General features: G+C 45.5%; 1 protein-coding gene across 1 annotated transcript in view; it reads right to left on the reverse strand.

Moving 5' to 3' along the window:
- The window catches only part of HYDIN (HYDIN axonemal central pair apparatus protein), a 316,871-nt gene that overhangs the window by 88,719 nt on the left and 206,457 nt on the right, over positions 1–21,695 (reverse strand). The window contains 14 exon segments of the mRNA XM_045582700.1: positions 1,360–1,533; positions 4,102–4,272; positions 5,103–5,270; positions 6,503–6,671; positions 10,244–10,483; positions 13,374–13,523; positions 13,845–14,036; positions 14,207–14,334; positions 14,565–14,701; positions 15,115–15,242; positions 17,349–17,351; positions 17,737–17,858; positions 19,447–19,624; positions 20,586–20,723. Of these exon segments, the coding sequence (XP_045438656.1) occupies positions 1,360–1,533; positions 4,102–4,272; positions 5,103–5,270; positions 6,503–6,671; positions 10,244–10,483; positions 13,374–13,523; positions 13,845–14,036; positions 14,207–14,334; positions 14,565–14,701; positions 15,115–15,242; positions 17,349–17,351; positions 17,737–17,858; positions 19,447–19,624; positions 20,586–20,723 (2,098 nt within the window).

Here is a 21,695-nt window from a genome sequence, read left to right on the forward strand (position 1 = left end):
GAGAGGCTTTCTCTGAACTTCCCTTACTTCCCTGCCTACAGTCAGGCAATGCAACAGGAACTCAACTGCCGCAAATCCGTTTCTGGGAGTTCCACCAACCGGGGAGGATGGGCTCTATCACGGGAGAGAAGGCTGGAGGCCAGCAGCAACCCGAACAAACAATCGCACCTCCCTCCATTGTTCCAAGCGTTCGGCCATCATTCCTGAAAGTCATTTGCTTTCACCTAAGAGGACTACGTTCCTCCTCTGCTTTCCTTATTAAGCGGGTAATTAATTCTGAATTCTAAAGCCACCTTTGAGTTACTCGTTTCCCCTCCCTCCCTCCCTCCTCCCCTCCCTTCCTCTCATGTATACAGGAAGTTTACATGCTAATGAACTCGTGTTTCCTCTTGTTAAGCTGTTTTTCCTATCACAGGAGTCTCAGCTGAGAACTCAGAGGGGTGGAGGGAAAATTATTCTTCCTTCCCTACAGGACTAAAGACAGGTTCCCTGGAGCAGGTGTTCTCCTGACCTGTTAAGATGACCCGACGCAGCCAGGATTCCCCGCCTCTGGAAGTCAGGCCATCCCAGGCCTCACTACCCAAAAACTCAGTTCTCTCTGGCAAACTTTCTCCTCCTCCTGCATCCCCTGTTCCCCTCTTCCGGGTGTCTGACCCTGTCTTGGTGTGAGGTCCTGAGCGCCTCCCACCCCTCAGTCCGCACTGCCTGCCGTGGCGGCAATCAGGCCAGCTTGCCCAGCCTCGCCACCTCACCTCCGGCTTCCTTTATGAGACGTGACAAGAGCTACTTGCTGGCCATTGCTCCCGCGGGGTGAAAAGCACCCAACTCTTTCCCTTCCGAGGACAATCCAAACTCCTCATCTTGGGCATCAGGTCAACGACCACAGGCCTCAGGTCCCCTCCCCGCCTCTCATTCACTGTCGGCGTCCCTGCTTTCTTTGTCTGGAGTGTCCTCGCCTTCATCGTGACCTGTCCACCTAGTTCTGCTCCTTCAAAGCCTGTTCCCATGAAAACTACCACCGATCATGCTTGTTGGCTCGCAACCTCCCCACACTGGCTCTTTCACAGAGCCGGCACGCCTGTCCCCCTCTTCTCCTCTGCTCTGTACGAGCACGTGTCTGCTCCTCGCCAGCTGTCACCCCCGAAGGTGTGGGCCACGAGCTGAGCCATTCACTGACCCGTTCCCTGAAGTGCCACGTGATGTGTGGGGAGGAGAGTTTTCCTCGGGGCTACTAAGGGAGCAGCACGTTATAGATTAGCGGTGGGAGAAAAGCTCAGTGAGGGGAACCGAGAAGATGGGGGTTACCAAGTGTGGGCGCTGGCCACCTGGCCACAGGAAGTCAGGGGAAGCGGCTCTCACCAGCCTCTTCGCCTTCCCGCATGGACTGCTCGATGGCCGCCCTGATGCAGAGCTCCCGGGCCCGGATCCCGGGGATGTTGATGCCGTCGGAGATGGCCTCCAGCACGATGGAGTCGATGTTCAAGCAGGCTGCGCCATAGTACTTGGCAATGCTCAAGGCCGTGGCCGTCTTCCCTATAAAAAAAGGTCGGGGGCTGAATGTCATTTCCTTAGTGTCCCTACACAGAAGCTTCTAGAACAGAGGCCCCTGTACAGCGATCTCTCCAGGTGCCCTGCCTCTGGGTCTCTGCTGTGCTCAGGGGTGGCAGCAGAAAGAGGAGGAAGATCCCGAGGCCCGAATCAGGCCCCGGGGATTCTGCTCCTGATTCTGCCGTCGATCGGCTGCGTACTTCGGCAAGCCACAGCTTCTCTCGGTCCTCTCCTCAATTTAAAAAGTGATTCTACCAGATCTTCAACAGTCTTGTAGCTCTTACTGTCTCTCATTCTAATAGAAAGACTTTTTGTTGTTGTTGTTGTTGTTTAAAGGATAACGCGTGTTGATTTTTTTTTTTCCTCTCTCTCATTTCAACATAGGTGCTTATTAAAAAGAAAGCAGAAAATTCAGAAATAACAGGCAGGGGAAAAGGAAAAAAAAAAAAAATCCATGATTTGCTCATCCAGAGAGATTATAGTTCACAGATGGTTGGTAAGTATGCATATGTAATTATTTTATTTTATTTCTCATAAAAAAAGAAGTGGGTTATGTGTCAGGCTGAATAATGGCCCCTCAAAGATGTCTACATCCTAATTCCTGGGACTTGTGAATGCTGCCTTAGACAGCGGTCGGCAAACTGCAGCTCACGAGCCACAAGCGGCTCTTTGGCCCCTTGAGTGTGATGGCTCTTCCACAAAATACCACGGCCTGGGCGAGTCTATTTTGAAGAAGTGGCGTTAGAAGAAGTTTAAGCTTAAAAAATTTGGCTCTCAAAAGAAATTTCAATCGTTGTCCTGTTGATATTTGGCTCTGTTGACTCATGAGTTTAGTCAACAGAGCCTTCGACAGTAGAGGGACTTTGCAGGTGTGATCAAGGCAAGGTGCTTGCTATGGGGAGATCCCCTGACTTATCTGGGTGACCAGGAAATAATCATAGGGTCCTTACAAGAGAAAAGCAGGAGGGTCAGAGTCAGAGCAGGTGAAAAGACGATGATAGCAAGGAGAGAGAGACTGGACGATGCTACGGCGCTGGCTTTGAAGATGGAGGAAGGGGCTGAGAGCCAAGGGAGGGAGGCAGCATTTCTAGAAGCCAGAAAAGGTGAGGAAACAGGTTCTCCCTTGGAGCCTCCGGAAGGAATGAACTGACGATTTTTGACTTCTGACCCTCAGAACTGTAAGAAAGCAAATTTGCATTTTTTTTTAAAGCCACTAAGTTTATTTGTTACAGTAGCAATAGGAAATGAATATAGACTCCAGATCATAAGTGTGACACTTTTTTTCTCACTTAAAACAATATATCGGCCGAAACTGGTTTGGCTCAGTGGATAGAGCATCGGCCTGTGGACTGAAGGGTCCTGGGTTCAATTCTCGGTCAAGGGCATGTACCTTGGTTGCGGGCACATCCCCAGTAGGGGGTGTGCAAGAGGCAGCTGATCGATGTTTCTCTCTCATCGATGTTTCTCACTCTCTATCCCTTTCTCTTCCTCTCTGTAAAAAAATCAATAAAATACATTAAAAAAACCCCCAATATATCATGAACATCTTTCAATTCATTCAATACACTTCTGTGGTACTGTGTGTGTGTGTGTGTGTGTGTTTTAATATACATACACAATTCACCACTTTTGAATGTATGGTTCAGTCGCATAAGTATGCTCACATTGTTGTGTAACCACCACTAGCATTTTTTCACCTTCCCAAGTGGAAACTCTGTATACCTTAAACAATAAGGCCCATTCATCAGTCCCACAGCCCCAGCAAACTACCACTCCACTTTTGGTTTCTATGAATTTGACTAGTCTAAGTAGCCCATATAACTAGAGTGATATAGTTATTGTCCTTTTGTCGATGGCTTATTTCACTTAGCACACTGTCTTCAAGATTCACTCCTGTTGTACTATGTATCAGAATTCTCCTCCTTTTAAAGGCTTAGTGCTATCCCACTGCACCACATTTTGTTTAGCTATTAATCTGTCAATGGACAATTCGGCTCTACCCACCTTATGGCTATTGTTAATAATGCTGCCACAAACATGGGTGCACAGACACTGTTTTTAATGGTAATAATAATTCGCTCTATGAATGTGCTATGGCTTAATTAACCAGTCTGCCATATTGAATGCTTAGATTGCTCCCATTTTTTTTTTTAAATGGTTAACAGTGCTGCAGTGAACTTTCACGCTGTTAATCTTTGTCCACGTCATTAATTAGTTTCCTAAGATAAAACTTTAGAAGCAATATTGCCAGGTCAAAGGGTTTGCACATATTTCCTCCCTTTATTTTTTAAATGATATAATGGAAAGATGACAAGTTCAAATAGTTCAGATGTACTAATTAAAAGTGAGGTGTCTCTGCTCTTTCTCTAATCTTGTATCTCTGAGGTTGGCAATTTAACAGTTTGGGGATAATCCTTTGATATATAAATTTCCAAACAAAACAAAACAAAACAAAACAAAACAAAACAAAACACCAAAAAACTCTTATGTCCTCAAAATGACACGGGCAGGCTTTTCCCCATAAAAGGGGCAACCCCTCTGAGCTGCACAGACCTGACACGGGCGTCCCATGGAGGATGATGGCAATGCCTTTCCGGTTCTTCAGGAGACCTTCCGTGGACACGTCGATGCCCAGGTAGCGAGCAATGGCCTTGGTCACTGGGTTGTTCTCCACTTCTCCGTCGTCCTCTGCCGAGTGGCTGTCGGTGCTCTGTAACTTCTCAGCTGCAAATTGAACATACACGTGCGGGTGTGCGCGTGTGCATGCTTGTGGGCGCACCCGGAGTCCCCCTGAGTTCTGAGGGACTTGGGGGTTACTCTTTCCTTTTAAATACTGTTCGCAATGAGAGCCAATGTGCTGCAGCCCTCATTCCCTCCTGCATTGTACGAGAGCGCCCTTTCTGGCTAATAATTTGCCCCCATGGCTACTAGGATTTGCAATTATAGATATTCCTTGACTCTTAATTCCATGTTTGGGAATCTCTTCTGCTGAAAAAAAAAAAATGATGTTGGAAACTAGCTGAGTTTGCAACATTAAGGGAAATGGCTAAATAAATGATGGCATAGTCATGTTAGAGAATCCATACACAGTCATGCTAGACGGTTTGGAAGATGCTCTTCATGGAGGAAGGTGAAAAGGCATCGAGCACTCTTCCCATTGCTGCTTAGAGAAAACTGGCCCCCAAACATTAAAATGTTAGCCCTGGCTGGTGTGGCTCGTTGGTTAGAACATTTCCCCCCTGTACGGAAAGGTCGCGGGTTCAATTCCTAGTCAGGGCACACACCTGGGTTGCAGGTTTGCTCGGGTCAGGGGCACATACTAGGCAACTGATCAATGTTCCTCACATTGATTTTTTCCCTCTCCCTCTCCCCCTCCCCCTCCCTCTCCCCCTCCCCCTCCCTCTCCCCCTCCCCCTCCTCCTCCTCCTCCCTCTTCTTCTTCCCCTCCCTCTCCCTCTCCCCCTCCCTCTCCCTTTCCTTCTCCCCCTCCCTCTCCCTCTCTTCCTTTCCTCCCTCTCTAAAATAAAAATAAAGTAAATGAAACAATTGGTTACTTTGAAACACCATTTTTTCCAGGCTGTCGTCATCCTCTTCATCATCTGGATTGATCTTGGCCTCCTCCCACTCCTCCAGGTCGGATGCCACAGACACCCCTCGGCTCAGTGAGGACCTTTTCTGGTTGGAGGGGGTTATCACCTCTGTGATGGGTATATCTTCGTCTTCTGCCAGGGAGCCGGGGGACAGGGGAGAGTGGGTGAGAAAGGAAGACGACAAAGAGGAGGATTGCTGGGCTGGTTACCCTCACCCTGGACCATCCAACGCAAATCAACAAGAACTGCAGTTTCTCTGCTCGGAGTGTTTCTGCATTTTAACATAAAGTGCCCCCCATAAAGTATTGCTCCAGAAAATTTGGGAAATTCAGAAAAGAAAAAAAAATATTTATAAAATTCAGTTTCCAAAAGAGAGATAGATGAAGAAATGGTGACAGAGGACTTGCAGCTGGATTTTGTGATACCAGTGCAGGCAGCTAGCGACCTCTCACACGGCTAATGTCTCAAAACCTATCTTGCACACACCAATCTGTAACCTGCTTCCCCTTGTACCTTGTCACGGCGGACATTTCTCCCCGTTGTTGTTAAGCATACTGACCCGGTCGGCCCAGCGTGCCCCTCACTGCCCATCCCACAGCGTTTCAGGGGGTGCACAGGAGGGGGGCGTACACATGGATGCCCACCCCCACCCGGGGCCAAGGCATCTTCTCTGTTGAGGATTTGCATTTGGGCCAGAGAGGGGGCAGCTCTCTTGTGAAGGCGGCCATGTGACCCGGGACCGTGGCCTTCCCTGGACGTGGTGTGCGAAGGGGAGCAGGATGGTCTATGGTGAGAGAGCAGAGCGAGCAGAGGCCTGGGAAGCACTGGTAAGAAGCAGAGTGCCACCTTCCCGGGCTCCTCGGTGGGCCAAGTGGGAAAAGGAACCCACAGCTGCGGAGGGTAACGGGCATGAGAGGGACAGGGCCCTCCCTGACTCCATGACGTCCTCTGTAGGTCACAGCCTCTCCGTTCTGTGTCCCGGCCACCGGGCAGCCCCCGAGCGGAAATGTCTTTCCCTCCACCCGCTTCCTGACGGTGATCTCTCGCAGGCAGGGGCTGTTTCATTGATCTTTCCCCACTCCCACTCAGGGCTTGCAACACGGCTTGTTTGCAGGGGCTTTAACTGGCTCCCCTGAAACTCATAATTGAAGTCCTAGCTCCCCAGAACCCCAGATGTGACTGTGGTTGAAGACAGGGCCTTCCAAGAGCAGAAAGTGTCCCTTCTGCGCACCCACACAGCGGGGAAAACAGGACCACGTGGTAAGGATTAGAAATACAATGCCTAAGGCACCTCGCCCTGGCCCAGGGACCATTGGGAGAAGCCAGGGCCGTGGCGGGAGCCGGCCCCTGAGGTGAGCTCTCACCGTTGTCCTGAGCCAGAGCCTCCAGGTACTTTGCCTTCATCTGCTCCTCCTTGGACTGCTTCATCTCCCGAAAGTACTCGTACACCTCGGGGGGCAGCTTCTCTCCGGGGACGCGGAGGGGCAGCAGCAGGGTGTTATAGGAGTCATAGCCCTTCAGCGACCTCAAGATCTGCGTGAGGACAGAGGGAAGTGCTGGTGGTGTCCCTGGAAGCTCCTCCCCACAGCCCTCCGTGGGGCTGCTCGCCCACCCATCAGGCCCCTGCGCCTGCCCGAAGCGGGTGCGTGCAGAGGGCAGGGTGCTTCGGGGCGTCTAAAAGGTTCGCTGAGCCCTGAACCTGGGGAGATGGATCTTTATTTTGCTCCATTTCAGCCTGGACATTGAACGTGTGGAAGAGAATTTCCTTCTTGTTTTTTAATTTGTTATTGTTGTTAATCTTCACCTAAGGATATTTTTCCCATTGATTTTTTTTAGAGAGTGGAAGGAAGGGGGAGAGACAGGGAGAGGGAAAAATTGATGTGAGAGAGATACATTGACTGGTTGCCTCCCACAGGCGCCCTTGAGCAGGGCTGGGGATCGAGCCTGCAACCTAGGTATAGGACCTTGACGGAAATTGAACCTGGGGCTCTTCAATCTACAGGCCAATGCTCTAACCACTGAGCAAAACTGGTGAAAGCTCTTCTTGTTTGGGTATTGTACTGATATCGTTGTAGTTTTCCATGGACAAAAGTACAGAACTCCTTTATCCACTTTGACAGATTCTTATAAAATATCATGCAGCATTATTATACTAAGTAAGGTGGTTTTCTCATAAATGGAGGATCCAGGGGGTAAACAAGTAAAATAGAATTAAGTATGCTATGTGTACACATGTCTGAGAGAGATAGAGATAGAGAGGAAGAGGGAAGAGGTAGAGAGGAAATGTGTATTAGGATTGTCAGAAGAAATATGGATGCCCAGTTAAATATGAATTTCAGATAAACAATGAACACATTTTTTAGTATAAATATGTCCAATATTGCTTATCTGAAATTCAAATTTAACTGGGAAAACTGTGTTGTTGTTTTTTCCCCCTGATAAATGTGGCAATTTTGGTGTATATGCATATTTGTAAAACAAAGTCCTAGAAAGCAATTACTTCCCATCTGACCCAATTTATCGCTGCTGGCAAGTAACTGGACACCTGGCTCCACTGGTATGAAAAAATCCGTCTCCAGGATCACCATTTTCAGTTGCTTGAAAACAGCGGTTAATAAGATCATTTAAATATATATATATATTGAAGAACAAAGGCCTAAGAATAGTTAGAGAATAAAGAAGATGGAGGAGAGAGGATCGTCATACCAGATATCAGGATTTACGAAGCTGGAGTGATAGATAGCATTGATGTTGGGATAGATAGATAAACTGACCAGTGAAATGGAAGAGAGTTTAGGACTGACATTCATAGATGGAGATTTGACATGGGACAGAGGTCAGTGTGGGAAGGAAGGGATATTCCAAAGACGGCTTGCCACGGAGACACTAAGCCTTGGCCAATGGCTTCAGTTGGGTAACTAAAGAGCCAGCTCCAGAGCTTCCCGGGGCATCAGATGAAGGCTCTGCTGCAGTCTCTCACAGCTGGTCTTTTTCTCGCCCAAGTGTACTTTCCTACTCTTTCCAGGAGTTTCCCCCAAGAGTGCTCCCCAATCAACCTTCTGTACGCAGACCGCAGAGTCTTAAATTCTGCTTTCCATTGAGCTTGGCCCACAACAGAGGATGCTGTGCCAACATAAGCCATTGAGCATTTTATAAATACCCCATGAAAAGGTAGCCATCAGAGGGACAGAGTCCCATTCTGAGGAAAACCTCTGGAGGCAGCATCTAAATTAGGTAAAGCATAAACACTGGATGTAAAGAAAGTATAAGATTCAAAGACCAAGTTGGGGGAGGGTCCCGAGGAAGCAGAGCCACCTTAGTTAGCTCAGCCAGTCCCAAATTCTTAACCCATGCAAAACATGAGATAACAGACATCCAAGTTGCTAAGCTTGGCGGTATTTTGTTGTGCAGTAATAAATAACTAATAAGAGTCAGATAGCTAAGCATCAGACTCCATGAACAGCAAAACTTCCTTAAAGTTAAAAATTTCTGCTCTGAAAAAGATATTAAGAGAATGAGAAAACAAACCACAGACTGGGAGAAAATATTGCAAAAGACACATCTGACAAAGGACTGTTATTTAAAAATATATATAAAAAAAATTCTTAAACGTCAACAATAAGAAAACAAACAACCTGATTAAAAAGAAGGCAAAAGACCTTAACAGATACCTCAGCAAAAAAGATGTACTGATGGCAAATAAGCATATGAGTGCATGCCCCATGTTATATGTCATCAGGGAAATGCAATTAAGACAGCAATGAGTACTACTACAGACCTAACAGAATGGCCAAGGTCCAAAACACTGACGACACCAAATGCTGGTGAGGATGAGGAGCAACAGGGACTCTCAATTATTGCTGTCAAGAATGCAAAATGGTACAAGCACTTTGGGTGACATGTTGGCTGTTTCTTAGAAACCTGAACGTATTCTTACGTATTGTGCTCCATGGTATTTAGCAAACGGAGTAAAAATTTTGTCTGCACAATATCCTGCACATGGGTGCTTACAGCAGCTTTATTCAAAATTGCCAAAAGTTGGAAGCAACCAAGATGTCCTTTAGTAGGTGAGTGGGTAAATAAATTGTAGTACATCCAGACAATGGAATGTTATTCAGTGACCAAAATAATTAGTTATCAAGCCACAAAATGACATGAAAGAAACTTAAGTGCATATTATTAAGTGAAAGAAGCCAAGTTGAAAAGGCTACATACTGATTATGACTATATGACATCTTGGAAAAGACCAAGTTATGGAGACAGTAAAAAAAACCAATGATTGCCAAGGGTTCACAGGAGGAGGAGATTAATAGGCTGAGCACAGGAGATTTTTAGAGCAGTGAAATTTCTCTATGTGATACTATAATGATGCATAACTGTCATTATACATCTAGTCCATAGCGCATATAACATCAAGAGTGAACTTGAATGTACTATAGATTCTGGGTGATTATCATGAGTCAATGCAGGTTCATCAATTGTAGCAAATGTACATTCTAGAAAGGGATATTGACAAAGAGGGAAGCTATGATGTGTAGGGGCAGGAGGATATTCCAATCTCTGTACCGTCCCCTCAATTTTAATATGTTAAAACTGCTCTAAAAAAACAAAGTTAAAAAAAAAAGAACATGAAGGAGCAACTAGAAATTATACAGCCCAGAACAAACAAAAAAAAAGTGGCATTTTTAGACGTCAACATAATTATATTAAATGTAAATGATCTAAATATACCAACTATGGACAGAGACTGTTGGAGTGTATTAAAAAAAACACCCACTTATATACTATCTACAAGAAACTCACTTCAGATACGACTGCTGCATATATTCTTCAGTGTTTGAATTTTAACCATTAGCATGTGTTAATTTTCCAACTGGTTGTTTAAACACATAATGAGATCACTAAGAGGTAATGGATTCTGCTCAGGGCAAGGGAAGTAGGTTAGAAAAGTCCACAAAGTGACCTTTAAATTGACAAGGAAGGGTTCAAAGGGAAGGAGAGGCAAAGGTCAGGGGGCAGTTGCCTTGGCAGAGAGAAGGGCACCAGCACATGGCAGGGCCCCGACGTGGGCAGGAAGTGGAGGATGGGCTTGGGCCTCTGCTCACCTTCTCCTCTACGAGATACTGCTGGTCAAATTCTAAGGAGTAAAACTCAATGGGGAAGTCACAGGGGTTCTTCACCACCACCTCGGCCTCGTCTCCGGGGGCGTAAGGCAGCAGTGGCCCCAGCTCCAGGATTAAAGGACTGAATTCCAAGCGCGGCTCTAAACCCTGCCCCTGTGCCAGCAGCGTAAGCTTCTGAGTACTACGGGCAAGCTGGAACGTCAGGGTTTGACTGTAGAATTTCTGGAAAACATAAAAACAAAACAAACATCTGATTTTCCCCCCCTGTTACACACCATGTGAAACTGAAAGCAACTAGAGTTGGGGGTGAGGGGAACAAAATTTAGATAAAGAGAGAAGTTCAGATGAAGAGAGAAAACTTTTCTTATGAAATAGCATGAGAGTAATTTCTGTTACAGGATGAATACTGCATATTGCATGCCAGGTGCTGTATCAATGCTTTATCACTTGGAGAAGGTTCTCTAAGTGCCTTGCTCATATCCCTCAGACGTCCAGGCTACTCAGATGTCCCACTGCTATGCTCTGTACCTCTGAGTCTGCACCCCTGGGCTCTCATTTCATGGGCCTGGCTACCCAGGGACAGGGTGGGGCAGAGTGACAGAGAGTAACACCTCCTGAGTTCGACCCTCAATCAGGGACTCTAAGGAGTTAGCTCCCTTGCTCCTGGGCAGGGGCAACTCTGAAATGTGCACTTTGCATATTTTCTAAGTGTTTCCAGTGGAATTGGGTTCCAGTCTCCAAGGTAGCCGAGTCACTCATACATCCTATTAGCTGCCTTCCTTTCCTTTACCATTTTTCTACGTTCTATCGGCATTCCCTACGCTTCTCAGATAATCTGTTCACATGAAAAAAATGTCTCTAGGGCCGAAACTGGTTTGGCTCAGTGGGTAGAGCGTCGGCCTGCGAACCAAAAGGTCCCAGGTTCGATCCTGGTCAAGGCATGTACCTTAGTTGTGGGTATATCCCCAGTGTGTAGGAGGCAGCTGATTGATGTTTCTAACTCTATCCCTCTCCCTTCCTCTCTGTTAAAAAAAAAAAATAAAATGTATTTTTAAAAATGTCTCCAGGCTTGTTTTCTGGAGAATCTGAAAGACTTTATTTTCATTTTTTGACCACAGAGTTAAGTCATGGGTAATCAGCTATGGAATTCACTTCATCTGATACAGTTAGGATCCAAGTACCATTCGGTAGTGATGCCACTGATTGTACTCTCGTTTCACTAAGGAACCTATTTAAAGATGTGGGATTCATGGGCCTCATCCCAAACTTCTATGTTTTAATTGCTTTTTATGGAAACATTGCAAAAACATCCCATTCATTTCCTTGTTTTCTAACGCGGAGTATTCTGAACACGTTATAATGTCTAGGAGTTGTGTGTATGGACATCGGTGATTTCTCTGCTGCTGATGCTGATGGAGGTATAGGTGTGGATTATATGGGCTGCAAGGCAAACCAATGACGTGTATATAGCTAATAAATTCCTCTCCCAATCAGTGGAAGCATTTTATTAACTCTGACCAATTCAATCTTTATGGAATTGCCTGAACAAAGATTTTTTAGAACTATATTTACTAACATTTCCCTTTCAATAAAACAACCAAAACCTTAAGTAGGCCCCTTGACAGTCTTAAGATTCTCTAACAATGAAAAACATATTAATTCTATTTTCTTTTAAAAAGGGTTGGGGATATTTTTATAATAATAGAAACAGGGATTTTATTTTATCTTGTTTTAATTTTTTGTTGTTGTTGTTAATCCTCACCCAAGGGTATTTTACCCCCCCCCCCCCCATTGTTTTTTAGAGGACGTGGAAGGGAGAGAGGGAGGAGGAGAGAGAAAGACACATCGATTGGTTGCTTCTTGCATGTACCCCGATGGGACCTGGGGATCAAACCTCCAATGCAGGTATATGCCCTTGACTGGGAATCGAACCTGTGACCCTTCAGTGCATGGGCCGACACTCTAACCATTGAGAACACTGGCCAGTCATAGAAACAGGGATTTTATTTCAGAATCAGATATGAAGTCATTCACTTTCTTTCTCACTGCAGATTCTTAAACATTTCCTCAAAGCCATTACCAGGAAAAACCATAGGTATTCTAAAAACTTGCATGCTTTTTTTTCTTTTAAAATAATTTTTTAAAAAGTCTCCCAAATGCCTTAAGCTTAGAACAAAAGTCTTCATAGTGTAACCTTTTGAAATCCTCTCTGGTTCTAAGTTTTTATTATTTTTACTGTGCTCTTTGTCAGAAGAAGCTTTGTGCTGTGGTATTCACGAATGAAACATTTCTGAGGCTCAGACAGTGTCCTCCAGGAGGTACTTATTATTATCAAAACTACTAATGATAATAATTAATAGTTATTGAGACACTTACTACATATAGAGCAGTACTGCTGTCCATTTTATTCACATTAATCCACTTATTCTACAACATGACCCTAGGAGGTAGCTATTGCAATTGATAATGTCTTATCTGAAACCCTGGGGACAGCCACATTCAAATTCAGAATTTCACAGAGAACAGGTACCCTATGATACCCAACAGCCCCAGCAGGGTCTGGGGCAGGTCCCCTGGAGTCAAACACATTAACATTTCTGCATTGCATTGTTAGACTCTGCTAACTAAGTGGGGTAAATAAAGGTTATGTAGTCTCATGACAGTTCAGATGAGGTTTTTCTGCCAAATGAGTTTGAGTCTGAAACTTATGAGATTTCCCCCAGTTTTTGGAGCTTATTTGGATTCAGAATTGCAATAAGGGATTATTATTATTATTTTTCATATTATCTATGAGGAAACTGAAGTTGAGCGAGGTTAAGAAATTTGCTCAAAGCCACACAGCCTCTAATTGCAGAGGCAGGGGGCCATTAACCCAGGCCTGCTGCGAAAGCCGATGTGTCAGGCAGATGTGCCGACTGCAGAGCAGGTGCTCTTAGCTTCAGGCCACACAGCTTCTACGTGAACGGAAGCATTGGCCATATCATAATCAGAACAGAAGGCACAGGTCGCTTAAAGCTTCCCTGGACACTCACTGGAGCCCCATGAAGCCTGGACTTTGAGTAAAACTCAGAGATTCAAAGTCTGAACGGAACCACATTTCTTTTCCGCTTACCTCTTCTTTGGGCATGAATCTTACTTGCACGTTGTACTTCTCACCAGGATCCAAGACCCCTGAAGTGGGCTGGATCTCAAAGATCCGTGTCTTTGGCTTGAATTCGGTATGTAGTTTCCGTCTTAAGTACTTTGGCATGTGTTTCTCCAGCTGGTTAATAAATATTAGGCAATTAGATAACCATCTCTGGAAAATGGACTTATTCCAGCCTCTACTCACTCCACCTGCTCAGTGCCTCCCAGGCATCAGGGAATGGGTAGGTACCAGGGGTACAAAGATGAATAAGACATTCACCAGACAGATGGCCTGATAGATGCTCAAGGGCTGAGCGAAGGAACTAGATTTTATTTAGGAGGCGATGGCTGTCACTCAGAGTCTGAGCAGGAGAGTGAAATGACGAGAATGAACGCCTAGAACATCTGGCTGAAGTGTAGACGGAAAAAGGGGATCAACGGGCCGCAACTCACTTACCTTGTTAAATGGCTTATGGATGACGACAAACCATTCACAGGGAACTTGAAGCTGATTGTAGAGCTGAATAGTTTCCACAAGGCACTGTCCACACTGAATTGTGGCAAACTCCACTTTTTCACAAGACAGTGTCATCGTGGGAATGGCCACGTGGACTTGCAGACAGATGTGAACGGTTGGCCCTCCAACCACCTAGAGCGGCCGTAAAATTGTGTTAACGTAGCACGTGGCACAGGGTCAGGGGTTGGGGGTGGTGGGGAGAGAATCATGACTCTCAAAGAGTAACTGGATCACCCCAGGGGTGATCGACCAGCAGAGGTGGGAGCTGGGAAGGCTCAGCTGGCCCCAGCGGTGCATCTTACTTTGATGGGCAGAAGGGCTTCTTTGTTTCCAACAAAATTATTGGTCCCTTGCGAGTCAAATCTCATTTCAAATGATTCCGTTTCGCAGTAAGGCAGATGCTTTACACGATCCAGCTCAGTACTAAAGCCTGGACCAAGACAGACAACATTTCTTTGTGGGAAAGAGAAATAGCAAGCAAGAGCTGCTTTAGTTAGAAGCCCCTCTGTGCAGGATAACCATCCAAAGACCCAATTAACGACCCAACAGTTCTTTCCGCTGACCCCAGAGGAAACACACATTCTTCTCCAGAAAGAAAGGACAGATGGATTGTTGTTGAATGGCAAGGGGCAGTGGGAAAGGTCTTCCCGGCCTGGTTACCTGTGTCATGAAGGACACGCTTCTCTGCGTGGAAGGACACTGGGATGTGACTGGTGTTGGTGATCTTGACGATGTGGGATCGGGTGTCACCAAGGATGATGTGGCCAAAGTCTAGGATATACTCTGGCAGCTGGATCCTGAAATGAGTAACAAGCTCTCCTTACCAGTCACTCTTCCAAAAGCGAGGGAGCGTGGGGCTCTCTCCCGTCTCCTGTGCACAATGCTATACTCTGGAGTTGGGAACAAGGAATGGCCCCAGAGGGGAGACCAGGTACCAGCTACATCTTCCCTCATCAGAGCCCACACTGTTGCTTCAGCCGTGACCTCAAAACACCTTCAACGTGGGCTCTCATGACCCTGAACCTGGGCCTGTCCGTCAGACAAACCCAGCGGGTTCCTGCCTGGTTAGCTGGAAGCTAAAGGATAGCAGATGCATGATGGGAGGGGATTACACTCCTGCATGACCAACCATCATGCCAGGGAGCACTCTGCTGGGCGGCAGTGCTTGCTCCACTATACCCTGAAACAAACAACACGGAAGAGCACTCACTTGGCTAGTCTATGGCGACCCCGATGGCCGACTTCGTCCAGGGGATCGTAGATGACTGTTTTCTGATGTTCCATGGTATAGTTTTGGACTATTAGTCGCTCTACTTCCATCTGGAGCTGGGCACTCACCTGGAGCAATGGAGAAGAGCAAAGGAGCAAACTTTCCCAGAACGTTCATTCTCAGTGTGGGCACTATCACCCCTCAGGGTGATAGGCAGTCTATTGTGATATTAACATTTTCACGGGGGTAGGTGGAGTAGGTAAGTAGCACAGCTATAGCATGAGTAGTCTCAGCTATAAAAAGGGATGAACTACTCATATTGATGGATCTCAAAGGCATCATGCTGAATGAAAAAAAGCCAACCTCAAAGATTATATACTGTGTGATTCCATTTACACAACATTCTTGAAATAACAAAAGTATAGAATAGGTGAAGAACAGATTAGTGGTTGCTAGGGCAACAGATGGAGAGATTTAGGATAGGTGTAGGATGTCAGAGCAAATAAAATAAAAAAGAAGGGAAGCGACTTCTTCCCACTCCCTCTTCTTCTTCTTCTTTTTTAAAAAAATATTTTATTGACTTTTACAAAGAGGGAGAGGGGTAGAGAGTTAGAAACACTGATCAGCTGCTTCCTGCACACCCCCTACTGAGGCTATGCCCACAACCAAGGTACACGCCTTGACGGAATCTAACCTGGGAACTTTCAGTCCACAGGCCGACTCTCTATCCACTGAGCCAAACCAGTCAGGGCTACCCAGTCCCTCTTCTTAGAGCATTCACTTAGAACTTGTTACTTTTTTCTCTGCCTCTTTGAAATGTATGTAAATCTTCCTGAGGGCCATATAAGCTTTTGTCAGCTTTACAACTCAAAGTGCCTTTCTTAAGGATCTGGGACTGTTTCTTGATGTGATCATCAAGGATAATGGAGTCCCTACCGCCCAGTTTTTTTTTTAAATATATATATTTTATTGATTTCAGACAGGAAGGGAGAGGGAGAGAGAGAGAGAGAGACACCAATGATGAGAGAAAACCATTGATAGGCTGCCTCCTGCATGCACCCTATTGAGGATTTAGCAAGGTGGGCATGTGCCCTTGACTGGAATTGAACCTGGGACCCTTCAGTCCGCAGGCTGATGCTCTATCCACTGAGCCAGACAAGCTAGGGCTCTACTGCCTGGTTTCTGTGGGAGCCTAAAGTCAGAGGGCCCTGTCATAAAAACACAAGAAGTTTGGTTTCCTTTGGATAAAGTCAATTAGCTAACACAGATGGTCACTCCAATCACCATGTGATTTTAGAACGAACTATGTGTGACAAATGGTGCTGCCAAGTCTGCTCATGAGGATGAGTGATAGCTCTTACTCTGGGATTAGTTACTGCCTCACTTGAAAATATTTATGCATCTGCTCAGCTGTATATAAGAGGCCAAGCCTTCTTCCTGTCATGGCAATCCCACTTCCTTAGTAAACAGTCCCAGATCCTTAGTAAACTGCCTGTGACACAGGTCTCATTCTGGTTTCATAATAATTTTTTTTTTTCCCATTTATCTTTGTGGAGAGATTTTTCTGGCTTGGAAGGAGATTTTGTGTAATTCTGTTTCCCCAACAAGCACAAGGATCCTTGTGGTGAAGGAGCTGTTCTGTTTCTTAACGGTGGTGGTGGTTTACACATATCTACACATGAAAAACTCACAAAGGAGCACCCCTCACCCCCACATGCCAGAGCACATGAAGTTGATGCATGATCTCCGCAGCATGTACCAATGTCGATCTCCTGGTGTTGATGTTGTACTATAGTTATGGAAGATGCTGCCAATGGGAAAAATATTTTTCACAACTTCCTGTGAATAATTATTTCAAAATAAAAATCAAAACATTTAATGCCCAAACCATTCAAAGAGATTATGTTTTACATATAATGCATGTATTTCATAGGGTATCACTCAACACACTTCCTGGGAAACTCCCTATCTCCTGTGATCACAGTGACCATCTGATAACTCTCCAATCACTTTCTCCAACTTCTCTCTCCCCCCCCAGGTGCATAGCAATGGTTCCAGCTCCCTATCGGGCGCCTCTTTGTGGAGGATGCACAGAAATCTCAGGTGTAATAATGGGACCATTTGAATTCATCTCCCTTCCTCCTCTTCCACCCAAAACTTGTTTCTCATCCCGAGTTTCTTATCTGCGTGTCCCCTCCTTATTTTGTCATACAAGCAAATCACTTACAAGTTACCTCCTCTTCACTCCAACATGTGCTCAATCCATGACCAACCTACCTCCAAACTATTTCTTGAATTCACCCAATTCTCCCTACTTTCCGGGCCATCATCTGATATCTAGAATGACTCCGGCAGATTTAAAATAAAAGATGCAAAATACGATTATGTACGGACCCCATTGAAACTCAGCGCCTTCTTCCTGTGGCCCTCAGGATAAAGTTCACAACCCTCAATAGGTGCAACAGCGGGCTGCTCATCTCTTCAGGCTCATCTTGGTTCCCTTTCCTCACCTCATCTCTGCTATACCTCTTCCTCCTTTCCATGTTCTTTCTGCCCCTGGATCTTTGCACATACGGCCCTTATGCCACATACATGCGGTGCAAGGACTAAGGCTAGTCTTACCATAGGCTCATCCTCAGGAATTTCCTCAATGATCTCTGTGTGACTAAATGTTTCGTATTTGTCTAACTCATTTTTTAGGTTTTCTCTGGCCTGATTCAAGAAGAATTCGTACTTTTCATTCCCTGTGGGGATTGGGAGGAGAAGAAAAGCAGGATGGTTAGAAATATGTGAATTATGTCCCAAACACAGACCCTTAGCTCAGGTTAAATAAAGTGAGAAGAGAAATGAACGTTTTTGGTGCCTCTGTTTTCTTTGCTTTAGAGGATGAGGTCATGTATGAGCGAGCTGAATTTGTACCAGAGACATCACTGCGTTTAATGAGATGATGCTTTAGTACCAGCTGGTTCTCAAGAAGCGGGTGGCGGTAACATCCTAAGCCAATCTTAGGTTGACTGTCTGGGTCCCAGCTTACCTGGTACATTCCCAGTTCTAGTACAGTCAGCTGCACAACTAGAGAAATCCCTTAGGCTGGACCAACCCAGACAGCTGGTCACCCTTTCAATTAGTTTTCATGGGCCTTAAATCTCAAGTTGCTTTAATTACAACAAATAAACTACAATCCCCAGAATCAAGGAGGGCAGGCAAGTGGCAGAGAGGTTTCAGATCCCCAAGTCCACCAGTAAGCAGTGCAAGGCAGGCAGAGGAACTACAGTGCCTTTAGGAAACGACGGGAAGCTGGGGGACTGCGGGGGACCGGAGCACATAAGGCCCGGCTAATGGTACTCAGATTTCAATGATTTTAAAGCCTGTACTGGCCTACCCATGTCTGCTGCCATAGGAGGCCAGCTGGGTGCCCAGTGTCCAGCTGTGGTAAAGGCCTTCCTTCCTGTCAATTCTGTGTGGACTTGGTCTGACTTCTGTCTGCTGGAACTCCAGATGCCAGGGTGAGACATGGTCTTAGTTTTACTAATGTTTGTGTTCATATTTCCAGGGAGCAGACTATTAGCATTTGATAGATGATTATCAACAGTTGAGTTAGTGACTTTGGAGAATGGGGTGGCAGGAAAGGAAGAAGTGTGAAGGTCTAGTCTGAATCTACTTAGGAGCTAGAAGAGGGATTCATGAAGAAGAGTGAAGTTTCTCTGGCCTCTGAGTCAGCAAGAAAGAACCAGAGTCTATGGCTATAAAAGAGCGGATCGCCTTTCGGATCTGCCATGACAGAAATAGTCTGGTACAGAGGGAGGCCAGATGCTATGAGGAAGCCTTGGCTAGAGATGTGGGCAGGCAATTAACAAGTCTCAAATTCTCTTCCAAACTCCGTAATACCAAAAAGGAATCAGAACCTTGGTTGCCTTTCAGTAGAGTTTATATCTTGAGAATTGTACCCCTGGCAGTAAAATCAGCCTTCAGGTTCTCAGCGGGCACCTGTGAGGGTGCCGCTGGGGAAGGACAACTCGGAGGGAGATGACAGTTGGGAGGAAAGGCACTGGAAGAAAATGCAGTTGGAAGAGCAATTTCCTGATGCCTCCATGATGGCAAAGCTGACCAGGGGTCTTAATGTGCGACTGCCAGGACCACGTCTTATCTCACTGAACCCGGGTCACCACGTCAATTTCAACTCTTGACTCTCTTGCAGTGGAGGAATAACACAGAAGGGAACTAGTAGGGACCGCCACAAAAATGATGTGGGTAGCCTTCAACCTTCAAGAGAGCAAAGCTAAAATGCATATTCTGTCCCCTGTGGGGAACTACAATAGCGGGTAGCAGTACCTTTGAGGTTTCTGGGGAGATCGATGCAGATTCGGGGGAAGATTCCCTCTCCACTCAGCGTGATACTCTCCGGGTCCAGGTGGGCGATCTGTACCTGAAAACTTCTTTGGAAGATCTCAGGAACTCCAGGTAAGTAGTAAACCTTCAACTCCTGCTCTTTAAGTGAACTGATAAAACCCTGTGCAGCAGAAAGACCAGAGTGAAGATTCAAATTGGTACAATGGAACTCCTGCTTCTGGCAGTTTGATGGACTAGATAACCCCAAGGGCCTACAGTGCTCTGTATTCTCCATTCAACATTCCCTCCCCAGGATTTATTTTGATGAGGAAATTATTTTCATGATGAGAAAATCTCAACAAAAGTACTTTAAAGCTGGTAGATTAACGTACAATGTACAAGAAAGTACTTCCTTCATTTGCTTTGAAAACCAATTTGGCCCATTGCAGTCTACTGTTGTTTTCATACCTACTAGGGAAAAATTGCTCTTGTTGTAGTCAATGGACAGGAGGCCCTCAGCTTCAAAGAATCACGAGGGAAGTGTGAGGACATAAGTAGGAAACTATCTTGCCCGAGCTGACAAGTGGATTAAGTGTCAGCCTGCAGACTGAAGGGTCTTCCTTGGGTTTGAATCTGATAAAGGGCATCTACCTCCATTGTGGGCTCCATCCCTGGCCCTGGATGAGGTGTGTGTGCAGAAGACAACCAATTGATGTCTCTCTCCCACAATGATGTTTCTCCCCCCCCACCTCTCTCCCTCCCTCCCTTCCTCGCTTTCTAAAAAATCAATGGAAAAATATTCTTGGGTGAGGATTAACAACAACAACAAAAAGAATAAAAAGGAAAAAAAATCTATCTTAAAAATATGAAAAAACATCTATGGGGTTGTATTGTCTTTTTCCTTATTGGACCCCTGGTGCTTGAACGGTGCCTGGCGAATGCAGGACTCAGTAAATATTTGTTTAGTGAGTGAGTGAAGTGCTTGGATTGATTTATTTTTCTTGCTTCTGAGAGCTCTTTGATTTTAAAAATATCATTTCCATAATCCTGGCCGTGAATGTTTAGTGTAATGTGACCTGGCTCCGGGTTGACTTGAAGGTTTGAATTGGGGCTCCTCTGACCATCATCACATGGCTACTTACTGAAAGAGGCAGGATGAGTGGCACTCCGGGCATGAGGTTGTCCGGCGAAGAATGGTAATTGGTCAGCACCTTGAACTCGAAGCCGACTTTCCCAGTGTTCTTCAGTGTGACTTTATTCTCTGTGACCCGGTCGAATAGCTTGAGGAGAAGGAGGAAAACAGTGACCCCCCCGGGTCATCACCCTTGGGGATGCTGCTGTCATCCTAACAAAGGTGGCTGGACAAACATGCCTCAGAGACAACGGATTTTATTTCTCAGGATGCTAGACGCTGCCAGTCTCATTTCAGTATCACAAAAAGGTGCTGACTAGCTCTACCTTAGTTCTCGGAACAACTCATATAGGTCAGTATGACTGTGGGGTGAGCATCTCATCTCCCCAGACTTCAGTTTCTTCACCACAAAGACCTCATTTTATAGGATCTTAAAGTAAGCTTTTCTACACCAAGATTATTTTCTTCTTCTCCTCCTCCTCCTCCTCCTCCTCCTCCTCCTCCTAAAAGATTTTTCTAGAATGAATTTTTCTATTTATATGGTAAGACTGGGAATAATAGGTCAGACATGATTTTGTTTACACAATTCAGCAACTAACCAGCAAGTCCAATAATCACAAACTAAGGCCACTTTAGAGGTCCTTAGGACAAGAGAGGGCAAGGACTAGCTGCTTTAAAAAATACGCTCTGAGCTGAGCCAGGACCAATTGCCAGCAGGACCCTGGAGATAAGGAATGAAAGAGAATTCTGTTTGGTCAGTGCAATAAAAAAGGTCTCAAAAGGTGCTGGGTAGATTTGATTTTAGCCACAATCTTTAACCTATAGATACACACACACACACACACACACACACACACACACACATATGATTCAGTAATTATAACTGCAGTAGCTACATTATGGGGATCCAATTCCCATTAAAGTTTGGTAGGAAATATGGTCTCTGAGTACATAACACAAAATCTAATTGGGAAGAGAAGATGTAAAGACATTGAATTAACTAGCAATTATTCCAAAGCAAAAATTAGAAGATATAAGATATTATGGCAAAGACTATACGTTAGTGCCCAGAGAATATCAAGTAAGAGAAAGACAAATGAGGAATGGAGCTGAGCTGGGC

This window comes from Pipistrellus kuhlii, unplaced genomic scaffold (genome assembly GCF_014108245.1).
Source record: "Pipistrellus kuhlii isolate mPipKuh1 unplaced genomic scaffold, mPipKuh1.p scaffold_m20_p_17, whole genome shotgun sequence".
Taxonomy (NCBI): Eukaryota; Metazoa; Chordata; class Mammalia; order Chiroptera; family Vespertilionidae; genus Pipistrellus; species Pipistrellus kuhlii.